General features: G+C 34.1%; 1 protein-coding gene across 1 annotated transcript in view; it reads left to right on the top strand.

The window, feature by feature from the left end:
* Window positions 1-17,879, top strand: part of tenm2b (teneurin transmembrane protein 2b) — a 261,826-nt gene that overhangs the window by 205,890 nt on the left and 38,057 nt on the right. The window contains exons 8-12 of the mRNA XM_073823963.1: window positions 3,070-3,275; window positions 6,321-6,516; window positions 10,983-11,084; window positions 15,283-15,477; window positions 15,829-16,029. Of these exons, the coding sequence (XP_073680064.1) occupies window positions 3,070-3,275; window positions 6,321-6,516; window positions 10,983-11,084; window positions 15,283-15,477; window positions 15,829-16,029 (900 nt within the window). The remainder of the gene's footprint in view (window positions 1-3,069; window positions 3,276-6,320; window positions 6,517-10,982; window positions 11,085-15,282; window positions 15,478-15,828; window positions 16,030-17,879) is intronic.

The following is a 17,879-nucleotide window of genomic DNA, read 5'->3' as shown; positions in this document are numbered from 1 at the left end:
ATACCTGGGATTTTTACTGGAATGCAGTTCAAAGGCTGAATTGAACATATATTGTATTTTATTTAGTCTAATTAATAGACAAATATATTTTATTTAGTCTAATTAAAAGACAAATATAGTGTTTCAGTGAGAGTAAATTATTCACGTAGTTTCATCTGGAAATCATTTATCGTCACACCGTAAAATAGGCCTACATGACATTTCTATTAACTGATCGTCTTTTTTCCGTATTTGTATTATTATTATCGTCATCATTATTATAATAATTATTATTATTGTATATATTTTTATTTTCATTTATATTCGTTTCACTACGTGAATGATTCATTCGTCAGTGAACAGTATTATATAGTCTAGTATCTTAGACGAAACAAAATAAAAATATGTTCAATTCAACCTTTAAACTACATTCCAGTCAAAATCAGTCATGTCAAGCATTTACAGTAGCCTATCATTTCCATATACGTTAAGTAAAGAGATGAAAATGAAGGGGGAAAACGAATATAAACGAAAATAGATAAATATATAGGCCTACAATAATGGGCTAATTATAATAATTAATAATAATAGAAATTATTAAAAATAAAAATAAAATAAAATAGGCCTATTTTACGATGTGACGATAAATGATTTCCAAATGAAACTACGTGAATAATTCACTCTTCACTGAAACACTATATTTGTCTATTAATTAGACTAAATAAAATACAATATATGTTAAATTCAGCCTTTGAACTGAAAAAATCCCAGTCATAGAACCTACATTCAGAACGTTAAGGAGATCGAAATGAAGGGGGAAATAACGAATATAAACGAATAATAAAAATATTACGGAAAGAGGAGGATCAGTTAATGGACAAGACTGTGGGATAAAATGTTTCCTGTAGGGCTATTTTATTTGATGTACTTTATGTAATATTTATTCATGATAAACTTTTGAATATACTGTCTACATCGCGCACAGACAGCATCAGCATTCGCATATACAGCATCGCCCATTGTTAATATAATAATTTAATATTGTATTAATTTCTGTAACAATTAATATAATAATTTCTTAATTAAAAATAAAATATTAATAAACCTATCTCTGATAGGCTAATCCTGGGTTACTATGGTCACGCAGGTTTGTTTATGCATTAAAACTCGTGCCCACGAGAAATGCATGTTGTTTCCTCAACATAATAAGTCGTGGCCACGAGAAATGGATCTCGTTCCCTCATCATCGCATCTTGTGGCCACGACATAAGGATGTCGTTACCTCGACAAAATGATCTCGTGGCCACGACATAATATCACGTTCCCACGAGTTAATATGACGTTCCCACGAATTAATATCTCGTGGCCACAACATAATATCATGTTCCCACGAGTTTATATGTCGTGGCCACGACAAACATAAGTGAACCGAAGGTGTCCCCTGGCGGGCACCGTAGTTATATACAAGAAAGTGGGCCAATTTAGTCCCAAGAAGTATTGAAATAGTACACTTAAAAGTATACTACTAATACACTGATATTTGTATGCTTATTACATAAAGTACTTAAAAATATACTTGAACTTTCCTTAAGTATACTTAATAAAATAAACTTGAAGTATACTTCTTTTTGGTAAGAGTAGACCAGAGGGGGGAAAATCACAAACTGAGATTTTCGAAAACCCTATTTTAGTTTAGATTCAGTGTGAATGGACCAAAACAAAGACTTCTGAAAGCAATGGTGTGACTCTCCACATTAGCTCTGCATATCCTTCACGACCGTGTCAACAATAAAATCATGCTTGTTATGAATGGTCATGTTTCAGTTGTGTAGTCAGTGTGGACGGAGATCGTTTCCGAAACGCAGTAAAAACGGCAGTGTAAACGAGGATCGTTTCTGTTTTAAAATGAAAACGCACTAGTGTAAACGGCCACAGTCAGTCATTTTCTGTAGGCTAAGTTATGTTATTTTAGAAATTCATAGGTGCTACTGTAGGTTTATAAAGTGCACAATTTGAGGCGACTGACCTCGTATCGACACTAAACAAGAAATCTGTTCCAGACTTGGGTGTGAGTGTTCGTTCATGGTGGAAAAGCACCTTTTTCAGTGGCTCTGATGTTAGTAGTTCTGGCTTGTTGAGAGCGTGAGGAGTGTGAACTTCAGCTCCAGAGTACAAGACTCTTCTTATGCACCCTCTCCAGGGTACATTCTCTCTTGCTTTTTTCTACTTCCCAATTTCTCTCTCTTTATCTATCTCACTTTTTCAATCTCTCTCTCTTGCTCTCTCAGTGTGGTGCTCCCGTTCCGCGCAGAGCCGTCCATCCATGCTCCGTGTTAATGAGGGAGGATGGTGTGGACTCCCACTGGTTACCAGACCGGGCCGCTTTAACCGGCCTGTCACTCAGAACTGACACTGCGTGTGCGTGCGCATGTTCTCCTAGGCTTGATCCATTTAGGAAAAGAGCTTGCTCGCGCTTGCTCAATTCAATTCCTCTCTCTCCATAACTCGTTTAAATGCAGCCAGAGGTTTTAGCAGGCAGGGAAACAGATTGTCTCTGCTTATCAGGGCACATCAAACATTGTCGAAGCAGACTAGACTGACGGCTAACACTAAGCCCACTCGTGTTGCACTGGCCCCTCAAACACAAAAGAGTGTGTTTGTGAGTGTGTGTTGCTTCCGATACTATCAAGGCCCGTTTACTGGGTTATTTTCTGATTGGAGTTGCTGCGATCTATCTGCGCTGTCAACACTGCAACAGTTTTCTCTCTAGAGGACAGACTTAGCAGGTGTATTGGGAAAGGGAGGTGTGCATGTGTGGCCAGTGCTGTCATCCGGAGGTATTATGATCTCATGGGAGAAGACAGGGTTTGATTTAGGGTTGATGACTTTGGCAGCCCACACCGCACACTCATTAGCGCAGAGCTGTGTCTCGGTGGAATAATATATGTTGATTTTTCTTTGTACACACTGCAAATATTTTCACACAGAGCAGAGGATATTCCCCGTTCTCCATGTCTTTGAAAGACTTTCTTTCTGTGTTTTTTTCCCCCCTCAAACAAGTCTTGTTTCTTCTCTTGGCGTCCATCTCAGGGCCGTGGGTGTTGAAGAACAGCAGTATAAACAGCGGGGAGCTGGAGCTGGGTCAGCGTGTCAGTCAGGATGTTCCTCCAGGCGTCTTCTGGAGGTCTCTGCTTCACCTGCGCCAGCCACATTTCCTCAAGTTCAACATCTCCCTGGGCAAGGACGCGCTGTTCGGGGTCTATATGCGGAAAGGCCTGCCTCCTTCACATGCTCAGGTGAGCAAATCGCCTCACGTCTTGTTTCTTTTTTTAAAGGAGCCAGGATCACTTATTATTAGGACTGAGAATCCAGTTTAATACTAAAAAGCATTATTTTTAATGACTTTCAGTTTTTGTTTTGTTTGGGTTAGTTCACAAAAAAAATCTCATCATTTACTCACTCATGTTGTTCTAAACCTTCTTAAAAGACAAATGAAGATATTTTTATTAAAACATGAGAGATTTCACTCCACAAAACTGTCACAGTTAAAAGAAAACATAAATGTCATCCGTAAGAATTGAGCAATTTAATCCAAGTTTTCTGAAGCGACACAGTCTACTTTTATTTGCATAGAAACATTGATCAACGCACATACATAGAGCTCATTAAAATATGGTCAACAGAGGCTCAAACATGCTTGCTTGATGCATGAGAACAAGCTTTAATATATTTTGCACTTCAAGCACATTTGGGGTTCTGTTCTCATTTGTTGCGCTGTATGCATGTGTATAGATATTCGTATGTTAATAAATGGCTAACCTAAATCTGTTCATTATATAAAGCAATGATGCCTCTTCAAATAATTAAGATTAAAATGTTCAATTCATATGATTTGCTTTTACAATCTCTTTATAGACATTTGAATCATGAAAGTTGTGCTGGAATAGGTTTTCAATGGAGGGACAGAAATTTCTCAGGTTTTAATAAAAATACCGGTCAAAAGTTTACACCCCCCTTTCAGAATTAGGCAAAAATGTTCATTATTTTACCAAAATAAGAGGGATCATACAAAATGCATGTTATTGTTCATTTAGTACTGACTAAAATACGGAATAAAATATTTCACATAAAAGATGTTTATATATAGTCCACAAGAGAAAATAATAGTTGAATTTATAAAAAATGACTCTATGTTTTTTTGTTTAGTGATAGTTGTTCATGAGACGCTTGTTTGTCCCAAACAGTTAAACTGCCTGCTGTTCTTCAAAAAAATCCTTCAAGACCCACAAATACTTTGGTTTTCCAGCATTTTTGTGTATTTGAACCCTTTCCAATAATGACTGTATGGTTTTGAGATCCATATTTTCACACTGATGACAACTGAGGAACTCATATGCAACTATTACAGAAGATTTAAACACTCACTGATGCTCTAGAAGTTGAAACGATGCATTAAGAGCCAGGGGATGAAAACTTTTGAACAGAATGGAGATGTGTACATCTTTTGTTTCTTGTGTTTCGTATTTTGCCTTAATATCATATTTTTTCATGTATTACTGCCCTTCAGATGCTACAGAGAAGTTACATGTTTAGACAAATAAATTAAATTTACCCTGATCTTCAAATTCAAAATGTTTTTTCCTTCTGGAGCATCAGTGAGCATTTGATCCTTCTGTAATAGTTGTATATGAGTCCCTCAGTTGTCCTCAGTTTTGAAAAGATGGATCTCAAAATCAAACAGTCATTGTTGGAAAGGGTTCAAATACACAAAAATGCTGAAAACCAAAGAGTTTGTGGGACCTGGAGAATTTTTCAGAAGAACAATGGGCAGTTTAACTGTTCAGGACAAACAAGGGGTACATGAACAACTATCACTAAACAAAAACCAAAAAAAAAAAAAAAAACACAGCTGTGGATCATTCAGTTAAGAACACAGTATTAAGAATCAAGGGGATGATTTTTATAAATTCAATATATATGTAAAAAAAATTATGTGAAATATCTTATTCAGCTCAGTACTAAATAAACAATAACATGCATTTTATATGATCCCTCTTATTTTGCTAAAATAATAAACATTTTGCAGATTCTGAAAGAGGGATGTAAACTTTTGACCTCAATTGAATAATTTGTCTTTCGAAGGTTAACAAAAATTGTACGGGTTTGGAATGACATGAGAGTAAGTACATGATGACAGAATTTTCATTTTTAGGTGAACAATCCTTTTAATGCTTGTGAGCTTTGCGTCTCTTAAGAGCCAGCTCATTTGTCACAGCTTACTCATTGAATGAGTCAGTTGGTTACTGAAGTGATACCTCAGTAGACACTCACTTAACGTCAAGTCAGTATTTTTGACATAGCTGATATTCGTTCTGTATTCATAAACTGTTACTGTGTTTAACCAAATGTTTGTAAGACTTCTAGTTACTGACATATTTATACATAATATTTGCTGTTTGTCATTATGCTGATATTTTTGTCAAAATATTTAAATAAATGTGAGTAAATTGTATGGTACAAGAAAAAAACATTAATTTGGTGCTTAAGTACTAAGACTCCTTAATGAACTTTTTAAACAACTAGAATCAGAATCTAAATCAGAATCATTAGAATCCAAATGATTTCCATTCTTATTAATGTAAGTCATTATAGTCATATTGTTTGTGGCTTAAGCACACTCTAAGAATTATTTGTGAAAATACGGCCAGTGTTCCATGTTAATATTAAGGAATTGCATTGTGTTAAGTTTTAGGGTTGTAAACTTAACGTAAAAAATACTGGTAATTTTCTGCCAGGATATTATCTGTCTTTCTAAGGAGTTTTTTTCTTACAGTCTAGTCCTAATTTGTTTTTCATGAGCATGTTCATATCTAAATCTAGTGATTGACACTGTTATGTTCAGACTGACCAGGCATGGTCAACATACTGATCGGAGAAAACCCAAAAACCATTGGGAATTGGGGCTGGTTGCCATTTGTTAGGACAGTTTGTGAGCTAGCCTTTATAGAGCAATGAAATCTGGTTCTCTATGATGTTCCCCCCTAAAAAGACAGGTTTTTGTTAATTACCATGAAGAGACCATCTGTGCAGATGGGCTTTTTTTGTTTGCAACTTATTTTAATGAATTGTAAATGATTTCCAAATTATCGCTGCATATTTGTCTGCAGAATTCTTACACTTGTCTTGTCACATTCCAGAGTTGTTATCTAGTCTACATTTTGATTTAATTTGACTATTTTGATTGTCATTACAGTTTTAGTGAAGGTGATGTTCCGCAGATACGTGCTTTACTGATTGTTTTCTCCATTTGTCCTCACCTCTCTTTCTCTGTGTCTCTTCAGTATGACTACATGGAAAGGCTAGATGGAAAAGAGAAGTGGAGCGTTATCGAGTCTCCTCGCGAGCGGCGCAGTATTCAGACCGTTGTCCAGAATGAGGCGATCTTTGTGCAGTATCTGGATCCCGGAACCTGGCATCTGGCCTTCTACAATGACGGCAAAGAGAAAGAACCCGTCTCATTCAGCACCGTAGCTCTAGGTAGACACCTCCAGCTTTTATTTACACACTAAGGTCAATATTTAAAAGGAAGATGGTAAGATAGAAACCCGGTTGTTTGGAGACCTGCTGTTTAGAAGATGTATTTCACTGCAAGCAGCTTACACTGTACACCTGATCTCCCCTTAACCTCATTTTATATTTCTGTTTGAATGCAAGCAGTTGAACTGGGGGAGCTGCTGTTATTGCTTTCACTTACTCTTTAGGTCACAGAAGGAATAGCTGGATTTATAAAATAAAAGTAAACACTGAAATATGTTTGTTCAGGCAGTTTCTCTACATCGGTTGCTATAGTGATGATTTAGCATAAGCACAGTGCCTACTTCGAGACTTTATTCTACAACAGTTGAGGGATGGAAATTTGACCTCATGTCTAGCATGACATCAGGCAGTGATGCAAAACTCATGAAGCATATAGGAGGCCTTGCTGTATTTTACATATTCATGTACTTTATATATTGTGTGTTTAAATATTCATGCATAAACTGCTCACTTGTTCACTCATTCAATATTTATACCATAGCAACTGGCGTATACTTCAGTTTATGGACAGAGAATGAGTAAAAAATAGAAATTGTTTCCTACATGGGCCAGAGTCAGAGTCAGAGTTGGAAACGTCTTTTTCCACAAATTTTGTATGTACATATTAAGATTTTTATTTTATTAAAACATTTTCAGAGGTAAACTGATAAAAAATTACAATTTTAACAACATTACAAGTGTGATTTATGAGATTTGTTGTATTTTGAATCAAATTTTTTCTTTGTTTAGCGCAAAAAGTTGATTATTCAGATTTCAAACTTAAGGATTCATTAGTTTGAATATATATTGAACCATATTTCGGTTGTGACAGCACATCTTAGGTAGTGACAGTAATGTTTTGGTAGCAACCACATCGCATTAAAGAATTTTAACTTACATACTAAAACACTACTAAACCATACTAAAAAATTTGCATAACTTTACTAAAATTGTGTTTATTTCCCTCAAATAAAGGATTATGTGTTCTCTTTTGTCACTAACAAAACTATGATGACACGTTTTGGTTGTGACTGTTTCGGAAGTGAAAATTTTAGGGAATAACACCCAAACAAACAGTCACTACTAAAACTTTATCAACTGTTTCAGTAGTGACTGTTTCGGTAGTGACAATTTTGGATACTTTCGAATCTAGCTCAGATATGCTAATCAACACATGGTTAGCTAGCACAGTTCTGTTGTACACATATAAAAACTAAATGTTATGGAATAGCTCCTAAAAAAGTGTGTTGAAGTGTAGAAAAATGGTGTTCGTTAGTGATGTTATTTTCAGACTTTACAATTTAAACAATTTGCCTCAAAATGATGGGACCCATCTACTCACACCATGTAGATATGAGAGAGATGGACATAAAAATATTTCCTGATCATAAATGTAGAGTTGCAGTTAAAATCAGTCTCAGCCAAGGACCTAAAACATACATTGTTTCGGTAGTGACATGAAAAATTTACATATATAATGTCATGATTTACAAAGAAAATATATATATATATATTTTAATTCACCTTTTTTCTTTAATTCACCTTTTTTAAATATCAAAATGATATTTTTAAAAACAATAATGGAACAAAATACAAAATATTTTCAATATTGTTTTCATAAGTTGAAATTTAGGGGTTAGGCTTCAGGAAAGCCACCTCCCAATTAAAGGCACCCAATTAATGATGCCTTTTTATATATTAAGCTTACTGATATTTTAAATATTATTGTGTGTTTTAATAATTAATAGAAGGATCATAATAATCATCTAAGATTTGAATTCTTAAATACTTTTAAAATGTGTTTTTTGTTTGTGGGACATAAAGGGGTGCACATAAGTGGTACGCAGATACACGTGTGGCCAAAATAAAAAATGCACTGGGTAAATAAGCTCAGACTGCTAATTTGCGTACCGACATGATTGACAGCTGTTAATGCATAATTACCATTTTAGATCGACAAACTGTAATACTGTATACGATTTCTATTCAAACAAATAAATACAGATGCAATTCAATAAATTAGAATGTCATGGAAAAGTTTCTTTCAGTAATTCAACTCAAATTGTGAAACTTGTGTATTAAACAAATTCAATGCACACAGACTAAAGTAGTTTAAGTCTTTTGGTTCTTTTAATTGTGATGATTTGGCTCCCATTTAACAAAAACCCACCAATTCACTATCTCAACAAATTAGAATATGGTGACATGCCAATCAGCTAATCAACTAAAAACACCTGCAAAGGTTTCCTGAGCCTTCAAAATTATCTCTCAGTTTGGTTCACTAGGCTACACAAGGAAGACTGCTGATCTGACAGTTGTCCAGAAGAAAATAAATGACACCCTTCACAAGGAGGGTACAAAGCCACAAACATTCATTGCCAAAGAAGCTGGCTGTTCACAGAGTGCTGTATCCAAGCATGTTAACAGAAAGTTGAGTGGAAGGAAAATGTGTGGAAGAAAAAGATGCACAATCAACCGAGAGAACCGCAGCCTTGAGAAGCTTGTCAAGCAAAATCGATTCAAGAATTTGGGTGAACAGTCTGTATGCACTGAATTTATTTAATACATGAGTTTCACAATTTGAATTGAATTACTGAAAGTAATGAACTTTCCACGACATTCTAATTTACTGAGATGCGCCTGTAAATAGATAAATATAAATCAGGAGCGCTAAACCTGGCAGTACATATTCTTACTTGCCGACAATCCACCAAATCCTTGCTGATTTTAAGTTTAAAAATGATGAATGATGAAATAAGTGTTTGCTTTAAAGTTCTTTCATCTAAATTTATGAACGTGACCATCAAGTTGTATTCAGTAACATCCTGTTTCTTTTTTACTTCCTATTAATCTAAGTAATTTTATTTTAATAAAATAAAATAAAAGATGTCGCAGTTTAAATAAAAAAAAAATGCATCCCAATTTATATTAGGTGGCCTTAACTACTATATACTTACATTTAAATTAATCATTTGATACAATGCACTTAGTGTATACATACATGTTTTTACATTGCACTTATATTTTACTAAATACCTGCATATAATTACATCTTTAATTAATTCCTGCAATTACATTTTATTTACACTGTTGACCAATTCCCTTATACCTTAACCCACTCTTACACATACCACCAAATCCCACTTTAATAGCAGAAAAAGTGTTTTACAATATAATATGAACACAATAAGTACACTGTACTCCATTTTTTTATGTAAGTACATAGTAGCTAGTGTCCACCTAATATAAAGTGGGACATGAATAAATTACTTTCATAGAATAAAATATATTATGTTTTAATATATTGTATATTAAATATATTAAAGTACAAAACAGATATTATAAATCATATTTCACAATGTTATTTTAATTGTATTGTATAAATGCAGCCTTGGTAAGCACCTCTTTCAAACACATGTAACCCCCTTAATTTTGAACTGTATTTATTTGCTGTTGAGACTACAAACAACTAAACTTTTCTAGTAGCATATGTCACAAAAATGGATTTTTGCTGCCTGTCTGCTGTCTGAATAATCCATAGAGATCAAGTGCTAAAAGTGTTTGGGCACTCAAGCCACTTAAAGTGAATGAATGCCATTGCATTAGATAACAGAGTATCACACCAAGTGGCATTTAAGAAAGACAGCACAAGCACGCTTTTCAGAGCATTTCACAAAAGAAGAGTGTTTGGTTAAAAAAAAGAAAAAAGACTTACAAGTATTTGTACATTTTCTGGTTGTCAAGCATCAGTCAAACATTTTAAGAAATGCACCTGCAGTTGCTCTCAAAGAACACCTGTGTGAACTTGAGATCAGTTTGTTGATTCAGAAAAATGAAATTGGTTTGGAGAAAAGCTGTAGCATTATTTGTTTGCAGATGCCACTTTGATATTTATCTAATGCAATCACATTTCAAACATTTTTAAGTGAAGCTTAATATTTTCTGTCCACTCATTTTATAACAGTATGTATGATTAACGGTTGAGTTACACACACACACACACACACACACACACACACACACACACACACACACACACACATACACTCACATTGTGCTTTTGGAACCTCTTAGATCTGATCACATCTGTATGAATGTCTGAGCATCTTATTTGGTTGATGGCTATAGTTGATTTAAAAAGCGTTTATTTTAGCATTTACCACAGTCATAGTGTTATATTTCCCATAAGGCTTTGAAATGTGTCACAGTAATACACACATTTCCACTGAATCAATAACGCGGGCTAAAAGTTCACAGTACACCATGCTCGGTATAAGATTATTTCAAGACAGTTCATAGCACTATGACTTGGTTTTGTCAGACAGCAGTGTTTAAAGGTCTTCTGCATTTGTGAACGTTACATTCCACTGTCCCCCATTATTAACTGAGGGTTGTGAAATGAATGTGTCTCTTATGTGTCGTCTCAGATTCGGTGGAAGAGTGCCCCCAGAATTGCCATGGCAACGGAGAGTGCATGTCAGGAGCGTGTCATTGCTTCCCAGGGTTCCATGGCACGGACTGTTCCAAAGGTACCGTTTACTGTCACACTGCCGGAATGTTTATGTTGCGAAATGATGTTTCATGTTGCAGCATTTGTCAAAACATTTTTGAAGACATACAAGAGCTGTGCTGTATAATAACATTTTGCTCAATAAATCATAACTTACTATCACATTTCTAAATGCATAGAGATTTACCTGCCTCTTGCTGGATTTTTTGTGATTCTTCTCATAAATGGTCAAAAGCAATTATGATTCAAAAAAAAGCAAAACGAAGAGATATATTCTTACAGTGTACCTACCTAAGAAAGTTCTGGTAATATAAGGGAACTACATGGGGTAGGGTTAGGTTTAGGGGTAGGTTCAGGGTTAGTAACTAGTTATTACCTAGTTATTGTAATCACTATAATAAGTACATAGTATGTACATAAGGAACAGGACAGTAAAATAAAGTGCTACCTTGTTTTAAGCAAAAATTAACAAAATTTTGATCATTTTTTTCAGGAAAGAAGATATAATATCTTAAGTCATTTTACTTGTAAAGTAAATTCATCTTGAATTAAGAATTACGTTTTTAGATATTTATACTATAAAACAAGACAAAATACTAAGTATTAGTAAATATGAATGCCAGTTTTAGCCACTGAATAAAAAATATGAAAAAAAGGTAATTTGTCATTTTTACCTCTTGCAAATCTTACTTTTTTCTCACAATTGTGCGATATAAACTCGCAATTACGAGTTATAAAGTCAGAATTGTAAAATATAAACTATATCTTACGATATTTATACTAGAAAACAAGACAAAATACTTAGTAAGAAAATATTTTTTGCATATATTAGCAGTTTTCGCCAGGTAATTGCTAGTTTTTATCTCACAATTCTGACTTATTTTCTTGCAATTGCGAGTTTACATCTTGCAGTTCTGACTTTTTTCTCACAATTGTGAGATATAAACTGCTAAATGACTAAATGTTCATTTAAATGTAAAAAAAAAAAAACATTAAGGGGTTTTAAAGTCAGTATTGTGAGATATAAACTTGCAATTCTGAGAAACGAAGTCAAAATTGTGAGATATAGTCACAATTTTGCAACATTAAGTTAAAATTTCAAGATATAAGCTAGCAATTCTAAAAAAAAAAAAATATTTCAAAAAATGTTAATTTCGAATTTATATCACTCAATTCTGACTGATTTTCTCGCAATTGCAAGTTTACATCTCACAATTCTGACTTTTTTCTCACAACTGTGAGATATAAAGTCGCAATTTCCAGTTATAAAGTCAGAATTGTGAGATATAAACTTGCAATTCTGAGAAATTAGGTCAAAATTGTGAGATATAAACTTACAATTCTGAGAAATAAAGTCAAAATTGCAAGATATAAACTAACAATTATAAAAAAAAATATATATATATATATATATATATATATATAAAAAAATCTTAAAATTGTGAGTTTTCATCTTGCAATTCTAAAAATTTTTCTTAGAAATAAAGTCAGAATTGAAAGATAAAAACCTGCGTAATTCTGACTTTTTTCTCGCAGCTCCAAGTTTATGTCACAATTCTCACTTTCTTTCTTGCAATTGTAACTTCTTTTTTTCCTCAGAATTGTGAGATATAAAGTCCAATTCTGAGGGGGAAAAAAACTGATATGTTCTCAGAATTGCAGGTTTATATCTTACAATTCTGACTCACAATTATGTGTTATATAGTCAGAATTGTGAGTTTATATCTTGCATATGTCTCGTATTTCTGATATTATTTCTTAAAACAGCAAGTTTAAATCGCATTTCACTTTATTTCTCAGAATTGTGAATTTATATCTCGTAATTCTGACTTGATAACTCACAATTGGAAGTTAATATCTTACAATTCTGAGAAAAAAAATCTAAATTGCAAGATGTAAACTCATATGTACATGTAGATGAACATGACCTGTCACCCTGTCATTTTTGTAAGTTAATTAAAATAATTAATTGATGTCAAACTTTATTATTATTCATTTCATGCTTTAGTTTTATTTTTAATTTTATTTACTGTGACTTACAGATAAACTTTGTGAGCTACTACATTTATTTGAAGTAGTTTTTAGTGAGTTTTTATTTATAATTTGCTGCAAGTTTTATAGTGGACTTGCTGCATTATAGATGTGTGAAGCATATGTCAGAATTTTCCCTCAAGCTCAGCATTTGTCATCAGATCATCAGAGTACATAAACTCTGGCAATTCGTCGTAGCGGCTCTATGACACTGTCACATCACTCTGAGATCCAGACGGATGAATTACAGCATCACTGATTAATCCCATCTCAGTTATGCTGAAATGTCTGATGGGTTTGTTGGCTTCACTGTGCCAGACCAATCTTTTTGAGTGATGAAATGCTCTCAGTGGAGGCTTCGTAAAGAGAAATATGTGCGTGTGTGAGCTCACCTGAGGCTATAGACTGCTAGTTTATTACTGTCGAATGCCGTCTCCTGTGAGTAGCAGAGAGCGCCGTTGATATTGTTTCTGAATCTCTTACCTTAATTACACAAGGCATAGTCTGCTTTATCGCCATATTCAGAGGGCTTTGCCAGTGTTTATGCTGCCTTTGAGGCTGAATAGCGAACACTGTGAGGCATGATTATTTTCTTCCTGTCCTACATTCATTCATTCTAGGCAGCTTTTCATCAAAAACCGTAACAGTCTCTGCTCAGCTTGAGTATTTGCCAGCTATTGTTGGAGAAACTATCTAAGGAAGTGTAAAGATACTCATAATTTTAAGTAGCTAAAATCTGAGTACTCCTTTGTAAAAGTAGTTAGCTACACTACTGGTTGCTAACGAAAATACAGTTGGGGTCAAAAGTTTACATACGCCTTGCAGAATGTGCAAAATGTTAATTATTTTAGCAAAATAAGAGGGATACAAAATCTTTTTACACTGAGGACAACTGAGGGACTCATACGCAACTAGTACAGAAGGTTCAAACACTCACTGATGCTCTAGAAGGAATTGCGATGCATATAGACCTGGGGGTGAAAACTTTTGGAATTTGAAGATCAGGGAAAATTCAACAAATTCAAACATGTATGTATCTTCTGTAGACCAGTGTTAAATGAAATATATATATATATATATATATATATATATATATATATATATATGATATTTAGGCAAAATAAGAAAAAATTTACACATCTCTATTCTGTTCAAAAGTTTACAACCCTGGCTCTTAATCCATCATTTTTCCTTCTGGAGCATCTGTGAGTGTTTGTACCTTCTGTAATAGTTGCATGTGAGTCCCTCAGTTGTCCTTAATGGGAAAAGATGGATCTCAAAATCATACAGTCAAAAAAATATCATGGTTTCCACAAGAAATATTAAGCTGCTCAACTGTTTTGATAATAATGAGAAATGCTTCTTGAGCACCAAATCAGCATATTTCTTTCTGAGAGATTATGTGACACTGATACTGCTAAAAAAAATAAACTTTGCCATTATAGGGATGAATTACATGATAAAGCATTAAAATAGAAAACAGTTATTTTAAATTGTAACATTTTTACTGTGTTTTTGATCCAATAAGTACAGCCTTGGTGAGCATAAATGACTTTTTAAAAACAATAAAACCCCCAAACTTTTGAATACTAGGCTAATGTATGTATTAGATTATTAATTTATTATTTAATCAAAACCCTTAAAACAATTAGGGTTTTTAATTAAGAGTTAAACGTGAAGAGAAAAGTTTGTGTTTCTATTTTGATATATAAATAATCTAACAATCCACCAGAGAGTTGATTATACGCAGTGACTGAAATTGGAGAATCATTTCTTTTTATCTGGTTCATCCAAATGAACCAATTTGCTAAAACATGTCAGACATCCCAAAGCTACTTACTGTATATGACAGAACAGTTCAGGAGGGCACATTTGATAATTGCGAGAGCACAAGGACAAAAAATAATAAAGATGTAGCTACACTGTCTGAAAATAGCTAAAAAGAAAGTTTTAGTTAATTACTGTGATTTCCTTGACACACAGTTTGAAGTGATTTCATACAGTTCAGTGTAATTGTTTGGATTAACTCTATGCTTCATTTCTCTCTTATCTTACATTTCATACCTGAACTTCTCTTAATGAAGCTAGATTTCACTAATTCCTCTCAAACATCCTCGTCTTCTGTCTTTCCCTCACTCCCTCATTTGTTTTCCCTCCTGCATCCTTTCGTTCCGTCTCCGTTGCAGTGGCGTGTCCCGTGCTGTGCAGTGGGAACGGACAGTACAGCAAGGGTGTGTGCATGTGCTACAGCGGCTGGAAGGGACTGGAGTGCGACGTGCCGCAGGGCCAGTGCATCGACCCCATCTGTGGCGGACACGGGACCTGCACCCAGGGCAGCTGCACCTGCGAAGCGGGTTATCGTGGCGAGTCCTGCGAGGAAGGTAAAGAGCGCATCGACAGCTTTTCCAGCCGTCTTATTTTCATAACTCTTCTTAAAACTCAGAAAAACCTCTTCCTCTGAGAATCTCGGTTTTCAAATGCCTGCTATAAAAGCGTGCTGGTACAAGCATAATAAACTTTATTAAAGTGATGAAATTCAGTCTATTGATCTGGCTTTTAAGAAATTGGCCAGAAATGGAGTCTCTGAGCGCATGTTCATATGAGCTGCAGCTGGTTTTTGAAAGTGGAGTATCCCAGAGGTCAGTTTATGAGAGAGAGGTGAAAGATGAGGAGCAAAAAGGAAAGAAAAAGCAAGTAGAATGAAAAAGTCTTGTTTTTCTCTGTCTCTCCAGTGGATTGTCTTGACCCCACGTGTTCGGGACATGGCAGCTGCGTGTCCGGTCAATGCCACTGTAAGCCAGGTTGGTCCGGACCTCTGTGTGACGTTTCCAGAGCCCAATGCCCAGATCAGTGCAACGGTCACGGAGCCTACAGCCCTGACACGGGCCTCTGCAGCTGTGACCCGAATTGGATGGGCCCCGACTGCTCTACGGGTGTGTTCCCATCAGCCATTTTCACCTTCTCACTTGCTGTCTTCTCAAGCTGTGCTGCAATATATTCTAATCTTTCATTTTCATCCATCTACACTCTCGGGGGGATTCACTAAGCATGAATTGCGCCCGCTGATAGCGTTGTTTATTTGCACTCGCTGTGTGTGCTGTTTTAGCACCCGATTCATATGCAAATCAGGTAACGGCACAAATACACCCCAAAAAAATTAGTGGACGCAGTTCCAACTTTGGTGGATAGGATACAATCCAAAATCATCTTCATAAATAAAATACTATAATAATAATCTAAAAATGTACACTAAACTGTTTTTCCCCCATGATATCTCTAGCTTAAACAGCTAGCACAGGAGTTATTACCTGTGTTCTGTAATTAATTTCTGTGATTCATCTCTAATTATTGCCTCTCTCTTAAGTAGTATGTAAATACATGTGCATATTGTTATTTATACAGCTGTATATAGAGTAAAATCTATGTTTTTTTATTTGAATATACTTTAAAATATAATTTATTCCTGTGATTAAAAGCTGAATTTTCATCAGCTGTTACTCCAGTCTTAGGAGCCACATGATCCTTCAGAAATTATTGTAATATGCTGATTATTATCAATTTGAAAACAGCTGTGCTGCTTAATAATTTTTTGGAACCTGTGATACTTTTTTTGCGATTCTTTGATCAATAAAAGGTTAAAAACAACAGCATTTATTTAAAATAGAAAGGTTTTCTTACAATATACACCACTGTTCAAAAGTTTTGTTTTTTATTTGTCCTTTTTTTTGAAAGAAATTAATACTTTTATTCACCCAGAATGTTTTAAATTATTAAAAAGTGATAGCATAGGTTTACACTGTTAGAAAAGATTTATATTTTTAATAAATGCTGTTCTTTTTAACTTGTTATTCATTAAAGAATCCTGAAAAAAAGAATCACAGGTTCCACAAAAAAACGATGTTACCAACACTGATAATTTTAATAATAAATCAGTATATCAGAATGATTTCTAAAGGATCATGACACTGATAGTACAGAGTAACAGCTGATGAAAATTCAGCTTTGCATCACAGGAATAAATTATATGTTAAAGTATATTAAAATAAAAAAAAAACATTATTTGATATTCTAATAACATTTCTGTATTTTTGATCAAATAAATGCAGCACTGATGAGCATAAGAGACTTCTTTAAAAAACATAACAAGTCTGATCCCAAACTTTTGTGCACACTTGGCGAATAAAGCTAATTCTGATTCTAAAAAATAATAAAATTAATAAATTGAAAATAATGATTAAATTATACATGGTGCAACCAGCGCAGATAGTGGATTAAAATGGATTGTGGGTGAATAAGATTTTATATAATATTTATAATATTGTGAAATTAAACATTTTTAATTTTATGTATTTAATAGTATCATTTATTCCAGTGATGGCAACACCAAATTTTCAGCAACCATTACTTAAGTCTCCAGTGTCACATGATCCTTCAAATTGGAAATGTTTAAACAGTTCTTATTATTACTTTTGAGAAAAGAGCGAAGAATATTGTTTAAATTAATACATGGTTTAAAAGAACTAAATTTATGTGACAGAAATATATTTTGAGAACACTTTACTGAACAAAAGTGTTCATTTCTTTGAAAAAAGATCTGACTGACCCCAGCCTTTTGAAAAGTAATGTAGATAATACAGATATTTAGAGAGTTACTGACAATGGCATAACGAACGACATGCAGTACAATAATTAGTATTATTTTTAGCAATGCAATTATTTACATTGCCAAAGCAATTGCAGAGGCAAATAGCATTTAAGTAAATAACATAATAAAAAGCAATAA

Source organism: Garra rufa, chromosome 19 (genome assembly GCF_049309525.1).
Source record: "Garra rufa chromosome 19, GarRuf1.0, whole genome shotgun sequence".
Lineage (NCBI taxonomy): Eukaryota > Metazoa > Chordata > Actinopteri > Cypriniformes > Cyprinidae > Garra > Garra rufa.
Note: the sequence above shows the minus strand (reverse complement) of the source record. Positions and strands in the feature narration are given on the sequence as shown.